Source organism: Mycena indigotica (genome assembly GCF_014461135.1).
Source record: "Mycena indigotica strain 171206Taipei chromosome Unknown Mind.scaff0014, whole genome shotgun sequence".
Taxonomy (NCBI): Eukaryota; Fungi; Basidiomycota; class Agaricomycetes; order Agaricales; family Mycenaceae; genus Mycena; species Mycena indigotica.
The window spans coordinates 1288711-1305136 of NW_023503013.1; the positions used below are offsets into that span (position 1 = coordinate 1288711).

The window sequence follows — 16426 nt, forward strand, 5'->3', positions numbered from 1 at the left end:
GTTTCGATTACTTTAATCTCTATCTAGACGTAACGTATCAGTCAAGGGAAGAAAGCGCCGTAAATTCAGCGACGAATCTAAAGCAATCAATAATGCATCACAAACCCTTGCTCAGGCTCACCGTCAGTTATTAATGAGGGCTAGTCTCCCTATCTGTCACCCGACGTCCACAGCACAAGACGTGCCATCGTTCATGTCGTGCAACGCACCCCTAATTCCTTTGCTTCGCTTCAAACTGGCATCTAACTGTGTATAGAGGTGATTTGCATAGCCTGGCATCTGCCTACACATGTGGCCACTTCGCCAGGGTGTTGGAATGGAGCGAAGCCGATTCCTTTTTCAGTCTTGCTTTTAACCTAGAGCCAATTTCCCTCGTTAATCCCGACCAGCGGACAAGCAAGACGAGCCAAACGACGGCGGTTGTCGAGAATAAAGATGGTTCATCTACAAGACAAGTTACACGCTGCCGGCGAAATCTCTTCAAGGTAAAAACTTCCCCCAAACGGAACCCCGCATCGTTCTTTCAACCCAACATTCCGTCACTAAGTTATTTAAACCGTTTGAGAGACTAGGAAGAGAGCAAACAAACTCACGCGGCCTCTCTCCCGCCCGTTTCAAGCGAACGAGATCCTCGCCAAGTTTCCAAAACGTGGGGAGGTCCTCAGCGCCAACAGCCTCGTCCCATCGACGGTACTTGATCATGACGAAGCGGGAATCTTGTGCGCCAACAGGGGCCTCTCGTGACAAGGTTTGGGATGGCCACACAAGGAGAACGAGCATTTTAAGCTGCTGACATTTGCGCAGGAGATGCGAGATCATGGACCAAGGCACCCCCGTTACCGGCGGGCGGAACGCGAGATGCGTCAGCGCTGGTAAAAGAGGAAGCTGGGCGGAGACTATGCCCACAAGTTCAGCGTCGAGAAGATCGAAAATATCGAGGTGGGTGATGTTTTTCACCGCGGGGTGAAGGAGGTTGATGTGAGTGGTGTGTCCGAAAAGATGATCGAGGTATATAGCCAAAACGCGTAAATTTTGCATCGACTGGAGTGTGGGCAGGAGCTCAGGCGAGACGAGCTCGCCTAAAGCAGCAAGATGCGTGGTTTGTGTGCAAAGGCTGAGTATTCGACGCGCCGGGTCCAAGGTATCACCTCCTTCAGCTTGATTCCAGTGGTCAAGCTCGACAGCTACATGCCGAACACCGGACGCAAGAATGCTAGCAAGAGGGAATGCGTCGGTTGAATTTTGAAGGGCGGATTTCAAGGCTCGTGCACGATGATGCGCCAACTCATGATCTAATCTCAGGAATGCATATTCCAATGGTGCCACCCTGCAGAGTAAGTTACTTGTATTGCTAATAATTGGGGATTCGTCACCAATCAAACACTCTTCGTGCGACTAAAAGTAGGTTTGCAATTGTGCTTGGGTGTATCAGTGCAGTTGTCGTGAATACCTCGCGCTCCAGATCCAATGGAAGGCGTGTTTGGGAAGCCATAGATGCTCCAACTGAAGTTTGTGCTAAGCACCGTCGCTGATGGTCACCCATATACTACTTATGGAACACTGATGCTTTTTTTCTGATCCAGCCAAACGTTTGGACTCAAAAGCTAGTGGTACAAATAAGTAAGTATAGGTAATTTTGAGTTGGTCACTGGGTATGTCATACAACAAATAGATAACTACTCCTCAAGGTAGATTATGCCGCATCGACGTTGCATTTGGCCCCGGGCCAGGACTGAACGTAAACCCCGCCGTCTGCGGGCTATCCGACCCATACGAGTGTTGTGGTGCACCAAAACCATACGCCGGTCGCCCATCATACGGCCTGTCGTGGTGGTTCATCTCCTGCAAGTCGTATGCGCTTTCGCTGCTGGGCACGAGCTGGCTTCCGCTCTCTCCGACTGGCGGGCTAATCCCGAACGCGGTTGCGAATGTGGGCTTCTCTTCTTTCTCGATGGGATCACGCTGGTGCCGCCGCTCCTTTGCAGCGGTCACGTAGTAGCGCAGCGAGCCCCAGATTTCCTTGATAAAGTCGGAGTAGTTGATTCTGTGGCCATCAACAAAACATTTGGTTCACGGAGAGGCAACGTACGAGTCCCATAGTGGCTTCCATATACTTGTCGGTCGAGAGGTTCTGTATTCAGTCGCCGGGTATGCCCATCCCATTCCAATCGCAAAGAACACCATCTCGATGCAAATGGCCAGCGCATTTAAACCATTAGCGATGTTAGTTTCGGACCAATAGATGGTTTCTAGACAGAGTTAGTTTGAGTATTGAAGAGGGGACAGAACTCCGACCATGAATGACCCTTCCCTCCAGCATGGAGAAGACAAACGTTTGGTAGAAGGTGAACATCACGATTAACTTGATGCAGAGGAATTTAGCCAGGGGGCGTTTGTCCGACAGCTCTTCTTTGGTAAGACCATAGAAGAGAAGTAATCCGTAAAGGGCGATCCTAGGCGGTTCGTTAGTTGAGAAGAGCAAGACAAGCAAGCCCTACGTGATGCTGATAAAGTCTACGATGGAAAGGTAGACGCTGGCGAAGCGAGGGTCATACCCACGAGCTTCACAAAGAACACCCAAATACTCTGCGACAATGCCTGCGATCGAAGCGACTAGGGTTGATTAGACATGGCATTTAGGGTAACGGAGGACTAACGAGGTCGGACGATAACATATTGCAGAACAGACCACTACGCCGCTTTACTGAGCAGAGGGGTTAAGAATTGGTTTGCCACTCACCTTGACGGTATACATGAAATAGGCTTTGGTCGGACGGTATCTCCAACAGCAGAAGGGCATTGGTAAAGGACGCTTGTCTTTCCTTGCCATAGCTCCCTTAGTCGTGTGGTCTGTGGATGTTCCGGCCACGTATTCGATTATCAGGAGCCTGGACTAGAGTCAGACTGGAACTAATTCCATTGAAACGAGGACGCACAGGAATGCGGTGATCGTTATTGCTTCATACGCTGGCTCGGGAATGAGTTTCCAAAACGTAGCGGGAGGGAGAGCCAGTTCATACCGACTTCGATGAGAGAGTAATATGTGTAGTCGCGGAAGAAACGGTAGGAGAAGAAGCTGATGATGGCGTAGACCGGCGGCATGTACAATATTCGAATTCTAGGTTGAGGTCAGGTTGCTAAGGGGGGGTCAAAGGGTCGGAAGGCACATTTGGCGTTGCTCTCGAGGGACTGTGTAGTTGCTGAGCACGAACTATTAGAGTTTGAAGCAGCACAAACAGCAGCACACACCGACAATGTTGCCAGACAGTATAGCAGGTTATAAGAAGGGTCTATAAGGTGAGGGGTATGTATCAAGGCAGAAAAAGAAACGCACGATTAGTGCACAACCCCCAGAGATGGACCAGCCGATCCTACGCAGACAATCTCAGCCACCACTTTCTCCTTGCAAACGCGAGGCGGACCTATGGGCGTCCCAGTTTATGCCATGCTCTGGGTCCCAGAAATTAGACTGGTCGATCGCCGTAATGTTGTCGGTTGGGCATTGGAGCATCGTCAGCCCAGGGGGAGCAAGTGAGGAAGAAGAAGCAAAGGAAACGGAGCCATGTGATCCGCGAATGATGCGATCAATATTCCTGCCGACAGCTATTTCTGTTTACTCTGCTTCAGGGACAGTCCCGGATGCCATAGACTGACGATGCATTGAGCCTCTCAGTGCCAAATCTCTCCTTCCTGGACTCGCGGCACTATTAGAGTAAGGAAATTTAAACCCTTCCCCGTTGAAATGTATACTTAACGAGCAGGCTGCGGGCGCCGAGGGCTACATAGCCCAGCATGTCTTGCAACATTAAAGTGAATACAATCGCTTTTGCGTCTAGTTGCTATACTTGTCAACATTATAGTACAACCTATCGTATCATGCTTAACTGGCTCCGCGCTGGGTCTGAAAAGCGGCAAGCCTTTTCGTTGTGATCGTCGTTCTGCACTCGCCTCTCACTTCCCAATGAAGTCATCCCACTGCCGCATACACGAATACCCGTCATAGTCTACCCATATCATCAACACAAGAGCAATGTTGCAAGAAAAAACCAAGCCCACCAAAACTGCGTGCGGGGTCACATCCACATTTGTTCTTCTCCCACATCTTCGGATCTTTCGGGCAATGGGTATACGGATTGTGCTCATAGCCGATTTCTTCAAAGAATTGCAACTGGTCCTTCGATGCGAACAACCCTGCAGCTATTGAGTGTACGGGAGCGTCTCCCCAGCGCTAAACTACATCAGAAAACTTGAATTCAAAGCAAGTAGACAAACCTCGTAGTAGAAGCCACCTTTCGAGTCGAGGTAGGCAAAGAAGTCTTGGTAGGCCTTTCCGCGCCAAAAGTTCATGTCCGCGATTTCAAAATTAGACCAGACTGCATGCGGGTTAACAAGAGGCAAGAAGAAAAGTGATAGGTACTTGCAATGACAAAGATTATAACGGTCACCGTTTTCGTGGCTCATGAAACCTAATGCATTATCCTTGGCAATGTGTTCTGGATGGAGTTTGATGAAGTCTGGGCTCCAAGTCAGCGTGAAGGAATCTCGAGAAAGAGCAATGCACCTTTAACATGCCCCCATAGTGTCGGAATCGTCTTCTCGAACTCGTACATCGTTATCGTCCACCCGTAGACCTTGTTGCGGTCCTGCATGTAGAGAAAAGGGTCGAAATTGATGTCGCAGTGGAAATGGACGTCGGGTTCGATGCGCCAGTACCAACGGAAGTTCTCCATGAGGGGATGCTTGAAAAAGAAACTAAGGGTTGTGAGTAAGTATCCGACGTCTGACATAATCTATTCGCTAACCCAGAGTTAAAGCGGCACATATTTCGGTAACTGACGCTGCCCCCGTAAATGACGTTGTCTGCCACGAGCGCCTCGCGACCTTTGGTGGCCCGTTCTTCGTCTATCCAATCTGGTTGCACCCTACCTCGATGTAAGGAAAAAAAATTGGATGTTGAACCAATGGAAACGCACCAATGTTCCTTCGGGACTTGGCCATACATGACGGGACCCGATGCTACAGCAGAAACACGTCTACCACGCAAATCAGCATCGTTCCTATCAAAATAGGACGCGCACTTTTTGAACTCATCTGTGAACACTTCGTCGTTGAGGATAACAAAGGGATAATGATGTCGTGTGTTGAAGCGGTCTTCTATCCGGCGTAAGGAGCGGACAGTATTGTCGAGGTCGCTGTTCCGTGCAAGAATGACAAATGTCGCGTTTGCTCGGGGGCGGGTAGCAACTTGCAGAGTAGACGAGTTGGTATGGGTGTAGTACTCGTCAGGGATGGTATTGTCTGGGCGAGGTTTGATGAGACGGGAGATGGACGTGGCTCGGCCGTATGCGTCATGAGTGAGGGAGAGAATATAATGTCCACTGATGACGACGGCGAGTATGACAAGCAGATACCGCGAGGTGGAGTGCATGGGCATATGGGCGTGGCGCCAAACACTCGGCGTCGTCAATTGGCGGGAGGTTGTGGTCAAATGCAAAACCAGAATGAGCGATGTCACAGACTGTCACACTCGGATGTGCCAATCCATTCTGCTTCCATCGTCCATCTTCGTCCGCGCTAGTCCTCTACAAAATGCACTATATTGAGTGGCAAGCAAGAGAGTATCGCCGTAGAAACGCATATCTCTCTTTGCAGCGAAGGCAACTACTCAGCGACGCGTTTCAACACTTGCAAAGCCCAGAAACCTCGGTCCTCGGGTTATCCGGATATGCGTACCATTACTGCGGAGTTGGGGTCAATGACTTGGTCACCTGTAATGTACTCAATTAATGCTTGTTTCCTTGTCGCGTTCTAGCCCTCAACGGAAACATGTCGGATCTGCTTCTGTCGCGCAAGGAAATCGCATCCTTTATTTTGCCAAGCAATGTCCTTTATCGGGCGCGGTATTTGTGTCCGTATATGCATACACAAAGGCCACTACTAATAGTAGGCCCCAAATCGATGGCGTTCTCCAAAGTACCCATACTCATCATCGTCAGACCCAGATTCGTCGTCAAACTCGAAATCGAATCGGGAATCATCGAGAGCAGCGAGAGCCTCTTCAACTTGATGATCGACGAAATCCGAACTGGCAGCAGTAAAACTGACAGTCTTGGTTGCAAGATGGGCCAATCCATCCGTCTTCAGTTTTCTGCTGTCAGTGTCCAGAGCAGGCACCGCCCAGAACCCGAACGCGTCTTTTTGACCGGGTCCATGTTGTTTGCGCCGGTATATTGACCCGTATCGAACGTCGAAAGAGAGAACACCAGCATACATCGCATCTTTTGGGTTGCTAGTCGTGAATATTGGGACAGTGCAAAGCTTGAACGAGCCTGTGAGGCTGTCGATTCCACAGCTCTGTTCCAAGAGAGTTAGCCCCCCTTCGAGCCCTGGGCCAGAGGCAGGCGCCTCTGGCCAAAATAACGCCCGCTCAGACGTTGAAAATGTGACACTATCGACTTTGCGAACTGATGCTAGACCAATGTCGAATGGCATCTCCTCCATCGGGTCGCAATACCGTGACGCGTTAGAAGAGAACCTTCCATAGCCGTTCCCTGCAGACGGGAGGGCCAGTGCGACTTTACCAGACTTGTCGTTTTTGGATTGCTTTTCGGCGATGAGTTGGCGCAAGGCGGGGTAGTCGAGCTTTTTGCCCCCAGGGGGTTGGAGCGCAGTACGCAGGAAGGGCAAAGCCATAGCGTAAAGGTCAAAGTTCCCACCTGGGAAAGCATTAGAGACAAAATCAGCCTGAGAGACGCGTCAGATGATGAGATAAACGATGTATCGGTTACGCACGCGTTTGCGCTTGTCTCCTGTATTGGCAGTAGCCTCTTTCTCCTGACCTGCAGCTTTTGTAACGACGACACCGGTACCAGTCGCATCCTACAAGACCAGAGTCAGACGACGCGTTGCTCGCGATAACTTCATACCGAGACGCGTGCCTTCTTCTTCGCTGGCTGGGTTGGGCCCGACGTTGCCGCAGTTGGCGTTGACGCGTCGTGCTCGATATTGGAGGCGCGATCCGACTGGGAAGACTTCCTTTTGGTCGTCGTCGTCTTCTTGGCTGTCTGTTGACTATAAGACGCAAAAAAACGCGTCCCGAGGCCTGACATACTTTGGGTGGCATGGTGGTAGTCAGGAAGAAAGAGTAGTCTTGTCCTAAGTACCGCTTGGTTAGGCTCGCGGCTTGACCAAGATGATCTCACATCATCTATCAATTGATGCAATTTCTTGCAAATTCAATCTGTTAACACTTGTACTGTAGTAGTTACTTCAAATTGACCGCAGATGATACCATATTCGAACGAAATCCATTTGTAACATTTGCTGCGTAGTTTGGTACTGATTCCATTTATGCGTGCTAAATTTCCCTGGGCATTCAGTTGGCATTCATTGTTCTAGTACTCCTGCGACATTCACGCCGGACTCTTCGATCTCCTTGGCTTTCTCCAACAATAAAATGGGACTGATGTCTTGCTTTATCATTGGCTGGCCGAATACAGGCATGACGGTCAACGGCGCTTCTGGTCCCCAAAGGGCGCGCGCCGTAATTCGCAGACTGTCCTCTTTTGCAGGTAGCGCCCAGAATGCGAAAGTGCCAACACGCTCCGAGCCGAGGCCCTGCATTCCCAGCTCCGCTCCATGCTGGACCTTGAATGTCGCAAAACCGGCATATATCGTGTCGATGCCATTTGAGTAGACCGGCGTCGTGGTCATCTTGAAAATGCCCGTAGCACGCTTTGCTCCGTAGGGCTTCTCGGCGAGTTCCATCACACCAAACAATCCTGCGCCGTCCTTCGGTACCGACGGCCAGAAGAAGGCTTGTTCGTTAGCAGTAAAAGTCAGCGCTTCTGTGTGCTGGGTGGCGGTGAGGACAATAGGGTAGGGAGTACGATTGTGGCCCGTGGTTATATCACAAAAGCCGTCGACAGTGGAGGTCATACGCCCATGGCCATGGAACCGGGATGGTGGAAATGTTATGTCGATTTCGCCAGGTTCAGGATTGGTTTCTTGTTTCGTGTAGATAGCGCGGAGGAAGGCGAGGTAATTGAGCCGTGTTGAGGTTTTGGGGCGGAGAGCATCGCGAAGGGAGGTGAGAGACATGTCGTAGATGTCCAGCTTGCCACCGGTGTACATATTCGTCTCAGGTGGGTTGTGGGCGATTTCCGAGTCCTGAAACAATTGAATGGAAAGCAAATGGAAGAGTGAATGGCTGTACTCTTCTACGCTTTCGAGTAATTGGACCAGCAACGAGCGAAACAGCAGGTTGAAGAGGGTCGAGTCTGTTGGCCTCTGTGCGCTAGTCCCATGGTAAGTTTGTCTCGATGCGGACAGGTAAATAATGAACCGCCACATGAGCCCTATTTGGAGCAGCCCTCGCAGAGCGCGATGTCGAAGACCGGGTACCAGACGGCGATGATGTTGCTCGTTTTCCAGACTGTGTGGGCTTGGTCGCCTGCATCATCCTCTGGCCCAATGTCAGTGTCGTTTAGGGATTCAAGAAGCAAAATAAGCTTGCAGGCATTATAAGGGCGAGAAGAAAGCAGGGTGTGGGTCCCGTTCTCTGCATAAAGCACTATATAAAATAAGCTCAGTCCATCAAGGGTCGGATTCAGACTGGGATTGAGTGGTTCTACGAAATTCCATGCAGAACAAGATAATGGCATTGTCTGGGAGTTTATATATAGTTGTTGGTGACCATGACTCGAGCTTGTAGATTGTTGAGGCGCTGAAAGGCTTGAAGCTGAACAGGTTCAAAAATGAAACGCCTCTGACTCGGAGATTCCTTTTGCCAGTGAGAGATGAAGTCGGTAATGAGAAAACCGCCACATTGCACTTTCCATTTGTCTCCCGCAGTCAGACTGTGAATTTGGTCTGAGAGGGGGTGAGTGTGACGACCAAAATAACAACTTTCCATGTGTTCGAGACTTCTTTACGCTTTCTGTGGACAAGGCTTGAGGAGGGGTCAACTGTGGTCAACAACACCAAATGTGACCGCCAAAGTCACACGGCACGCGATAGAAATGCAAAGCTACACGTTCACGGTCTTCAATGATGAACTCAACACGAGCGGAGAACCGCAAAAACACCGAGCTGGTTTCAAACCAAGGTTCAAGGTTAAACGGTCAAAAAGCAATACTAAGCGAGGATGGCTGACCAATCACTTCGATCAGCCACTTACTCATGGAGAGTAGACGTGCTCACGTCCGACATCGCGCTCCGAATGGTTTCCGAGTGCTTCCATGTAAAAAGAGGATTAGCGTTTGTCTACTGACTATCACCTTCCTCCAATGTCGTCCGCCCATGAGCACGCGCCATCTCCCACGACCACTGCTGTCGAGAAAACGCTAGATACCGACACTGAAGCTGGTCAAATGAAGCCACCGATAAATGTGGACCCACCAGACGGCGGCGTCAAAGCCTGGCTGACGATTTTGGGTGTTAGCTGCGTGTCCATAGCGACATTTGGGTGCGCTTTCCCTCCTTTTTTTCGGCCACCTCTCATCTTCAGTCATGCAGCACCGTCAATGGATATGGTGCCTTCAACGACTATTATCAGACAACATACCTATCTAACTACTCCCCCACCCTCGTGTCGATGATTGGCGCCATTCAGGTGTTCATGTTATATGTTTGTATGGGCATTTCCATCTCCGGCAACGTTTCACTGAATGTAACTTGTTAGTCGCCAGTGTCTCTGGCGCCCTTTTCGACGCGTTAGGACCGCGACTCATGATACCTATAAGCGGGCTCGTGTCATCCTTTGCAATGTTCATGCTGTCGATCTCCCAACCACAAAGGATATATCAGCAATACCTGACACAAGCAGTTCTTTTCAGTTTGGGGGCAACTTTTGCGTACGTTTACCGAAACCGTTTTGTTTGCGTACCTCAAGGTCACTTTTATAGCTTCTTCCCTTCAATTGCCGTCTGTGCACATTGGTTCAAACGCAAGCTTGCTTTTGCCCTCGGCTTTCCTATTGCCGCAGCAAGCTTGGGCGGAATCGTTTACCCCATAATGCTCGACCATCTCATTCCCAAGATCGGGTTTGGCTGGACAATCCGCATCCTTGCCTTCATCGTCCTGTTTTGCTTCATCGTCGGTTCGCTCACGATAACAACGCCGCGCCCACCAAAACCGCTACCAAAACTCAGTCAACTCCTCGCCTTTCATGCTTTCCGAGACCCGACCTATCTCTGCCTGTGTCTTGGTGGCTGGTTTAGCGTGATGTCAATATTTAACCCGTTCTTTTATGTCGGGTTGTATGGTGAGGTAGCAAGCGGCGGCCCCTCCAAATTGACCCCCTACTACCTCGCCATACTGTGTGCTACCGCCATTGTGGGACGGATTTTGCCAGGCTTCATAGCCGACCGAGTTGGAAGGTGTGCATTCTATCCTACACTTGTGAATTAGTCAACTAACCGATTCACAAGGTACAACGTCATGGCAGCGACCACACTGATCTCGGGCGTGCTTATCCTCGCGATGTGGTACACCGCTACCGAGCAGCCCAGCCTCATCGCATTTTCTGCGCTTTACGGGTTCTTCTCTGGGCCATTTTTTGCTCTGTTCTCTGTGGGTAGTTGATGATTTTCTCTTCTTTTCTGAGCCCTTCTCAGCCCTGCATTGTGTCAATATCTCCTATCCATGAGGTCGGCGCGCGAATCGGCATGTCGTTTGGCTTCATGTCGACCGCTGCAATTGCGGGAACCCCAATTGGCGGTGTCTTCATTCGAACCACGACAGTGCACAATTTCAGACATCTGATATTGTACTCGGGTGTGTTTGCGGTCGTCGGGTCGGTATTCTTTTGTGCTGCGAGGGTCCTAAGGAGTCGAAAGCTTTGGGCCGCTGTATAGTATTACCTGTACATGAATGGGCAAAACCATTGGGAAAACGGAAGTAGGGTTCACCGTCCTTGCACAAATTCTAAGTCCTTGTCGTTACTTTTGATGCTTCTTTCTTCTTCTTTTATTATGGTAGGGTCGTCTTTGTTAGTTCTCCTTGAACTCTTAACTTGCCTCATAACGCTATAAACGGAGGAAGTTTGCACTCGCCGCTGGTCGGCAAATCATTGAGCTGATTCAGTGATGCCTTTCCGCTTTTCTCCCAATGACGACAGTGCCTCTCCTTATCAAGGGAGAAGAGCGCGTCAGCTCTTCGACCTTTCCTGTTGTCTCCCCGCTCACCCACAAGAGCCTCTATTCCTGCTCTTCAGCGTCTTCAGATGACACAGAACTCGCCATCGCAGCCGCAACCACTGCATTCCAAGAATGGAGCAAGAGCAAGCCTATCCAGCGACGCAACATCCTTCTCAAGGCCGCTGACCTTATCGAACAACAAGCGCCAGCGTTGAAGGAGTCGATAATGCAAGAGACGGGTTCAGACGAGACCTTCGCCAATTTCAATATCTTCACCACCGCCGAGCACATACGAGACACGGCTGGGAGGATTAGCGGGATTGCGGGCTCTATTCCCATCTGTCAAGTGGATGGTACGAGTGCATTGGTGTTGAAAGAGCCGTATGGGGTTGTGCTAAGTATCGCTCCTTGGTATGTCTGCCCACTTTTGCGCTGACCCCAGCCAATCTTCTCCACCAGGAACGCGCCGTATATTCTTGGCGCACGCTCAATCATCTTCCCAATTGCCACAGGCAACACTGTGGTCTTGAAGGGGTCAGAGCTCAGCCCTCGTTGTTTCCACCACCTCGGCCGGATCTTCGCTGAGGCCGGTCTCCCAGCAGGTGTCCTCAATGTCCTTTATACCACTCGCGAAGAGTCTCCAGCCATTACCACCCAACTGATCGAGGCGCCAGCTATTCGCAAAGTCAACTTTACCGGTAGTACTGCGGTCGGAAGCATCATTGCCGCTACTGCTGGTCGAGCTCTGAAGCCATGCCTAATGGAACTGGGTGGTAAAGCTGCCGCTATCGTACTGGATGACGCCGACCTTGAACGTGCCGCTATGCAATGCGTGGTTGGCGCTTTCCTTCATGCGGGTCAAATTTGCATGAGTACCGAACGAATCATCGTCCACAAAGCTGTCATCAATGCGTTCCGACCGGCTCTACAGAAAGCCGTTAGCGGCTTCTCGCCCGAAAACGCCCTTTCCCCAGTTCTCGCACAGGGCGGTACGGTGGCCAAGAACCGAGCGTTGGTCGCAGATGCAATTTGTAAAGGGGCCAAACTCTTACATGGAGATTACACTACCGAGGAAAATCATCCGGAAACAGGAGAACCTTCATCGACACGTCTTCGTCCCATCATTGTCGAGGGCGTGACGAAGGAGATGGACCTCTATGGAACGGAGAGTTTTGGACCTAGTGTCAGTCTTATCGCTGTCGAAAGTGAAGAGGAAGCCATCTCGGTCGCCAATGACTGTGATTACGGCCTCAATTCAGCGATATTTACACGAGATCTGGCCAGGGGCTTGCGTGTTGCGAAGAAATTGGAGTGCGGGTAAGTGCCTGAAAATCTCTTGGGAGCGTTGTTTGACTCGCTCGGTCAAGAAACGTTCACATCAACTCTATGAGTGTCCATGACGAAGCTGCACTTCCGCACGGTGGCGTGAAGAACAGCGGCTGGGGACGATTCAATGGAGAGTGGGGCTTTGACGAGTTCCTGCGCCTCAAGACGGTGACTTTCCAGGAATGAGATGGAGGAAACTTGAAGAAGTATAAAGTTCTGTAAGTGTAGCGCCTGTATCGGGTCTTGGGTGAAATGACTATTGGCTACTATCGCCGCTTTAACTGTATCTATGGACACATCTGTCCATTTCCCTCAAGTGATCAAGATTGCTCCTCGCTTCGTGTGCCTCCACACAATCCCAAAATAAACATAGTGGCAGACGGAACAAGCCGGAAGTTGTTCTGTCCGGGCAACATCTCATCTATCGAGGGTAAGGCCGATGATTGGATGGCATACAAGTGCTGAACTGCTGTTAAACTATGAATAACTTGTTCGTATCGAGTCTAGCCAGTGGTATCGATCAGTTTCTAACCTCACATATAAAGTGCACGTTCTTCAGGTTTGTCAAGTCGACACCACCCTCCCGATGAACCATGCGACTCTGGAACTATCAGGCTTAGAAAAGCCGTCCAGCATCCCGCCATTCTTGCGGTGAATGTCTTTCTGCACATCTACATCTCGAATTTCCATCTAATTGTGTAATTTGTGTTGGCATTCGAAGGCGACAACTCAAAGAAAAACTGTACATCGCTGCATTCCTGCTGAGCTGCCTTGCTATTGGCATTTTCCACCCTTTTATCAATACAAATCCAACATTTTTTGCCGGCGTTCATCTCGAAACACAGAAGGCTTCACCAACAATCAAACCAGCCTCTGCACTCGTCAGCTCTAGCAAATCCACTCCGAAGGTCCCGGACTCGGTCATCGCTGCCTCTGATGCGCCCAACATCGTAGCATCTCTCGTACAGCTAATGCCTATTCCAGACAAAGTTGCTATTGTCAGTATAGTTGTTCTTGTGGTTGCGCTCATTATCATGCTGCGTATTCTATCCCCCCAAAGAGCCAGCCAGAAATTGCATCAGGCGATGTGCAAGGCTGAATTAGCTTGGTGGAGTGCAGTCGAGGCTGGCATCGGGGAGGAGGAGCGGAGAGAATTGGGTCAGGAGCTTTCGGTGTATGTGTCTTCTCTTTAAGGCTCCAACTAATTACTATCCATATACACTCCAAGGCTGTATTGTATTGGGATATGGATAGTATTGAGTTATAACCCAATATATTGAGTATATAGTAGATAATATATTGTTTTGACATATTATTTTATATATCACAATCATGATAGTTATTAACTATCTAGTATAGTTCTGCCATATGCTAATAACATCTTAGTTACAGGTCCTGAAAGTCTTAGAGCTGCAAAAAAGATGACATTGAGGTTAACCAAGGCTTTTAATAGTCAAATATAATAGTAAAACAGCACAGATATCAGATCAAGATGAAACTGGGTAATAAGATAAATGTTGTGTTGATAGTTAACTATAAAACTCTCTTCTTATCATGATACTTACAGTCTTTTGATTGTGATAAAATTTCCTTATATGGAAATTTTGAAGTTTAACCTAGACTTATGATTGATATATGAGATATTGTACTTGAGTTGTACTACAAATTTCTATTGACAGAAATGTAACTGAAAATTTATTATAATAATAAGGTTGTTTAGATGGGTCAGTTTGTGGGTCAGTTGGAAGCTGTGGTTAAAGTAGCATCTGAACTTTTAGTCAGATATCAGATATAGTCCCAAGAAGTATAGTAACAAAGACTCAGAAAATACCTTATCTGAAAGAAGTTGACTTGATAACACCTTGTATAACCTACAGATACTGCCTATATAGGCCTCTGAGAAAACTCAATCGTATAGAGTATCTATACAGTATATACTCTATACTACAAAAATTTTGCCACCCTGTATATATATATGGATTGTATTGGGTTATAACTCAATATATTGAGTATTGTATTGTATTTGGTTGGAGCCTTACTTCTCTTGATGCTCTGATTGTGCGAATGAAAGATCGACCAGGTTGCGGTTGAGGTCAGGGGAGCTACGGCAGGTAGCCCTCTCTGCGTCCCTTTCTCGACGCCGGAGTCTCAGAGCAATGGTTAATGGTACCCGGTGGTGGCTCGGCCAGTGCAGACGAGAAGTAGAGATATTGACAACTCGGATTGAGGTCGGTGACTAGCTTGAGTTTGCTTTGTTGTGTTTCATCTAGAGCAGATTGCGGAGGAAAAAGTGCGGGGAAGCAGTGTAGCCAACACATGGGACTCTATGGGAGGCCCGCCTCCAGGTATTCCATTATTGCTGTTGAGGATTATGAGCACTCGCGACATGTAGATATAAAGTAGAGGCCTATCTACAACCATTATTCCTCCTTATTTGGCTCAAGCGATCACAGGGTATTGCGATTTTATTGGGACTATGGTAATACACGCTTTTGCACCCGGACAACCCTCAAAAGAACATCTTCAAAGCCCGTTGTTGAACTCCAAAATCTTGTTGATTAACACGCCTCCAGGGAAGTCCATCAAGGCAACGCCTACACGACGAACAGGTTGGTGGACTTCGGGGCCTTGCCTGAGGTAGCCAAGGATGAAGTCGTTGAGACCCTGGACTCCCCATGCGCCAGCTGCGACCTGGTAGGGAAGGGCGAAGAGGGAAGAACCGGATGAAAAGTTGATGAAGAGCGAGTTGAAGTCTGCGCTTCCGGTGTTGTACGAATCAAGGAAGCGGCGGAACTGCGTAATAATGAGTTTAGTCAAACAAGCAAGGAACAACACGCACTTGATCACGCTTGGTGGCGATGGCGTTGACGTTGGGGACTATGAACGCGTTAGTTGTGGTTTCAAAATTGAAGGAGAGCGGAGTACTGGAAACAGTTATAAGCTTGGACTTGCGGTGCATAAGCGAAAACTTACCCATTGTAGTTGTCCTGAACGAACTGCGAGTTGCCATCGTTCCAGCCAGAGAATTGCGCCAGACCGTACTGATTGGTGCGCGCGCCATTTGCGTTGTGCAGAACCAAAAGGACGACTTTACCGCGGACATCGCCGAGGTTAGGTACACCGGCCGCAGAGTTGCGATTGATGCTGGGGCCCCAGAAAACACGCCTTGCCATGGGGCTGTTGTTCATGTACATGTCGAAGATATCGGTGAAGGGGGCCTGGCCACCAAGGTCCGTGCAGGAGCCAATTTGACCAGTGCACTCCTGCTTGGCACGCATGATGATGGTCTCGCTGGGGTGGGCAATGAGGAACTCCGCGAATTTGTCAATAACGTTGTCAAAGTTGGCGTTCTGGTATTTTGCACCGTGGTGGATGGTGAAGGTGTTGCGGGTCTCGACACGAAGACGGATGTCGAAGGCACGGATACCAGCATTCAGTTGGGCGGTAAGGGTGTTGCCAGAGTCACCGTAGTTCTCTGCGTTGAAATATTTAGTCAGATTCAGAGCAAGCTATTTGGCCGGATCTCACCTTGGCACTCGGTAATATCGCCCCCAACGATGGCCATAGACTCATGCGTGCCAGGAATGGATAGACGCGCAAGCGAAGTGGAGTCTGAGTGTCCGGCCATCCAGTCAGGATTGTTGGCTGTCGCAATAGAGCGGTAAGAGTCATCTGCGCGGGCGGCCAGTTCCGAACGAATTTCGGGTTGGGTCTCCGGGGTAACTGGCGTGGCTGAAGCAGCCAGACCGAACGAAAGAAGGGCGACAAAAGAGAGTGAGAACATTCTGGACGGGCCCGGGGAGGGGAGACTCGGAGGGAGAATGAAGAGGGACAACGCATCTCCTCATCGTCTATGTATATTATCGTCGCCGCCAATCTGATGTGCATATGGTTCAACGTGCTTGTGCGCGCGTCATGTGCCTCCCTTGTTGGCTGTTGTCACAGAGACACTCCAAGACAAG

The 16426-nt window shown here is 49.6% G+C and overlaps 5 protein-coding genes across 5 annotated transcripts; 2 read left to right on the top strand and 3 right to left on the bottom strand.

Moving 5' to 3' along the window:
- Window positions 1-480: 480 nt before the first annotated feature.
- MIND_01316900 (uncharacterized protein) lies at window positions 481-1516 on the bottom strand (the record flags this gene model as incomplete). Its single annotated transcript, XM_037369623.1, has 3 exons — window positions 1374-1516; window positions 594-1327; window positions 481-542 (listed from the first exon to the last, which is right to left on the bottom strand). Exons 1-3 carry the CDS (start codon window positions 1490-1492, stop codon window positions 481-483), a joined length of 915 nt encoding a protein of 304 aa, XP_037214121.1. The 5' UTR covers window positions 1493-1516.
- Window positions 1517-1683: 167 nt separating this feature from the next.
- MIND_01317000 (uncharacterized protein) lies at window positions 1684-3523 on the bottom strand (the record flags this gene model as incomplete). The annotated part of the gene is made up of 12 exons (XM_037369624.1): window positions 3423-3523; window positions 3335-3371; window positions 3250-3290; window positions 3168-3200; window positions 3021-3118; window positions 2937-2967; window positions 2741-2888; window positions 2658-2691; window positions 2499-2613; window positions 2296-2453; window positions 2090-2249; window positions 1684-2044 (listed from the first exon to the last, which is right to left on the bottom strand). Exons 1-12 carry the CDS (start codon window positions 3509-3511, stop codon window positions 1684-1686), a joined length of 1305 nt encoding a protein of 434 aa, XP_037214122.1. The 5' UTR covers window positions 3512-3523.
- A 2414-nt stretch (window positions 3524-5937) lies between these two features.
- MIND_01317200 (uncharacterized protein) lies at window positions 5938-7123 on the bottom strand (the record flags this gene model as incomplete). Its single annotated transcript, XM_037369625.1, has 4 exons — window positions 5938-6744; window positions 6793-6879; window positions 6927-7064; window positions 7112-7123. The coding sequence occupies 4 exons, from the start codon at window positions 7121-7123 to the stop codon at window positions 5938-5940; spliced, it is 1044 nt and encodes a 347-aa protein (XP_037214123.1).
- Window positions 7124-9287: 2164 nt separating this feature from the next.
- MIND_01317300 (Monocarboxylate permease-like protein) lies at window positions 9288-10856 on the top strand (the record flags this gene model as incomplete). The annotated part of the gene is made up of 6 exons (XM_037369626.1): window positions 9288-9466; window positions 9517-9632; window positions 9683-9854; window positions 9906-10379; window positions 10431-10572; window positions 10617-10856. 6 exons carry the CDS (start codon window positions 9288-9290, stop codon window positions 10854-10856), a joined length of 1323 nt encoding a protein of 440 aa, XP_037214124.1.
- Window positions 10857-11100: 244 nt separating this feature from the next.
- MIND_01317400 (Clathrin assembly protein) lies at window positions 11101-12650 on the top strand (the record flags this gene model as incomplete). The annotated part of the gene is made up of 3 exons (XM_037369627.1): window positions 11101-11549; window positions 11598-12455; window positions 12506-12650. The coding sequence occupies exons 1-3, from the start codon at window positions 11110-11112 to the stop codon at window positions 12648-12650; spliced, it is 1443 nt and encodes a 480-aa protein (XP_037214125.1). The 5' UTR covers window positions 11101-11109.
- Between the last annotated feature and the right edge of the window lie 3776 nt (window positions 12651-16426).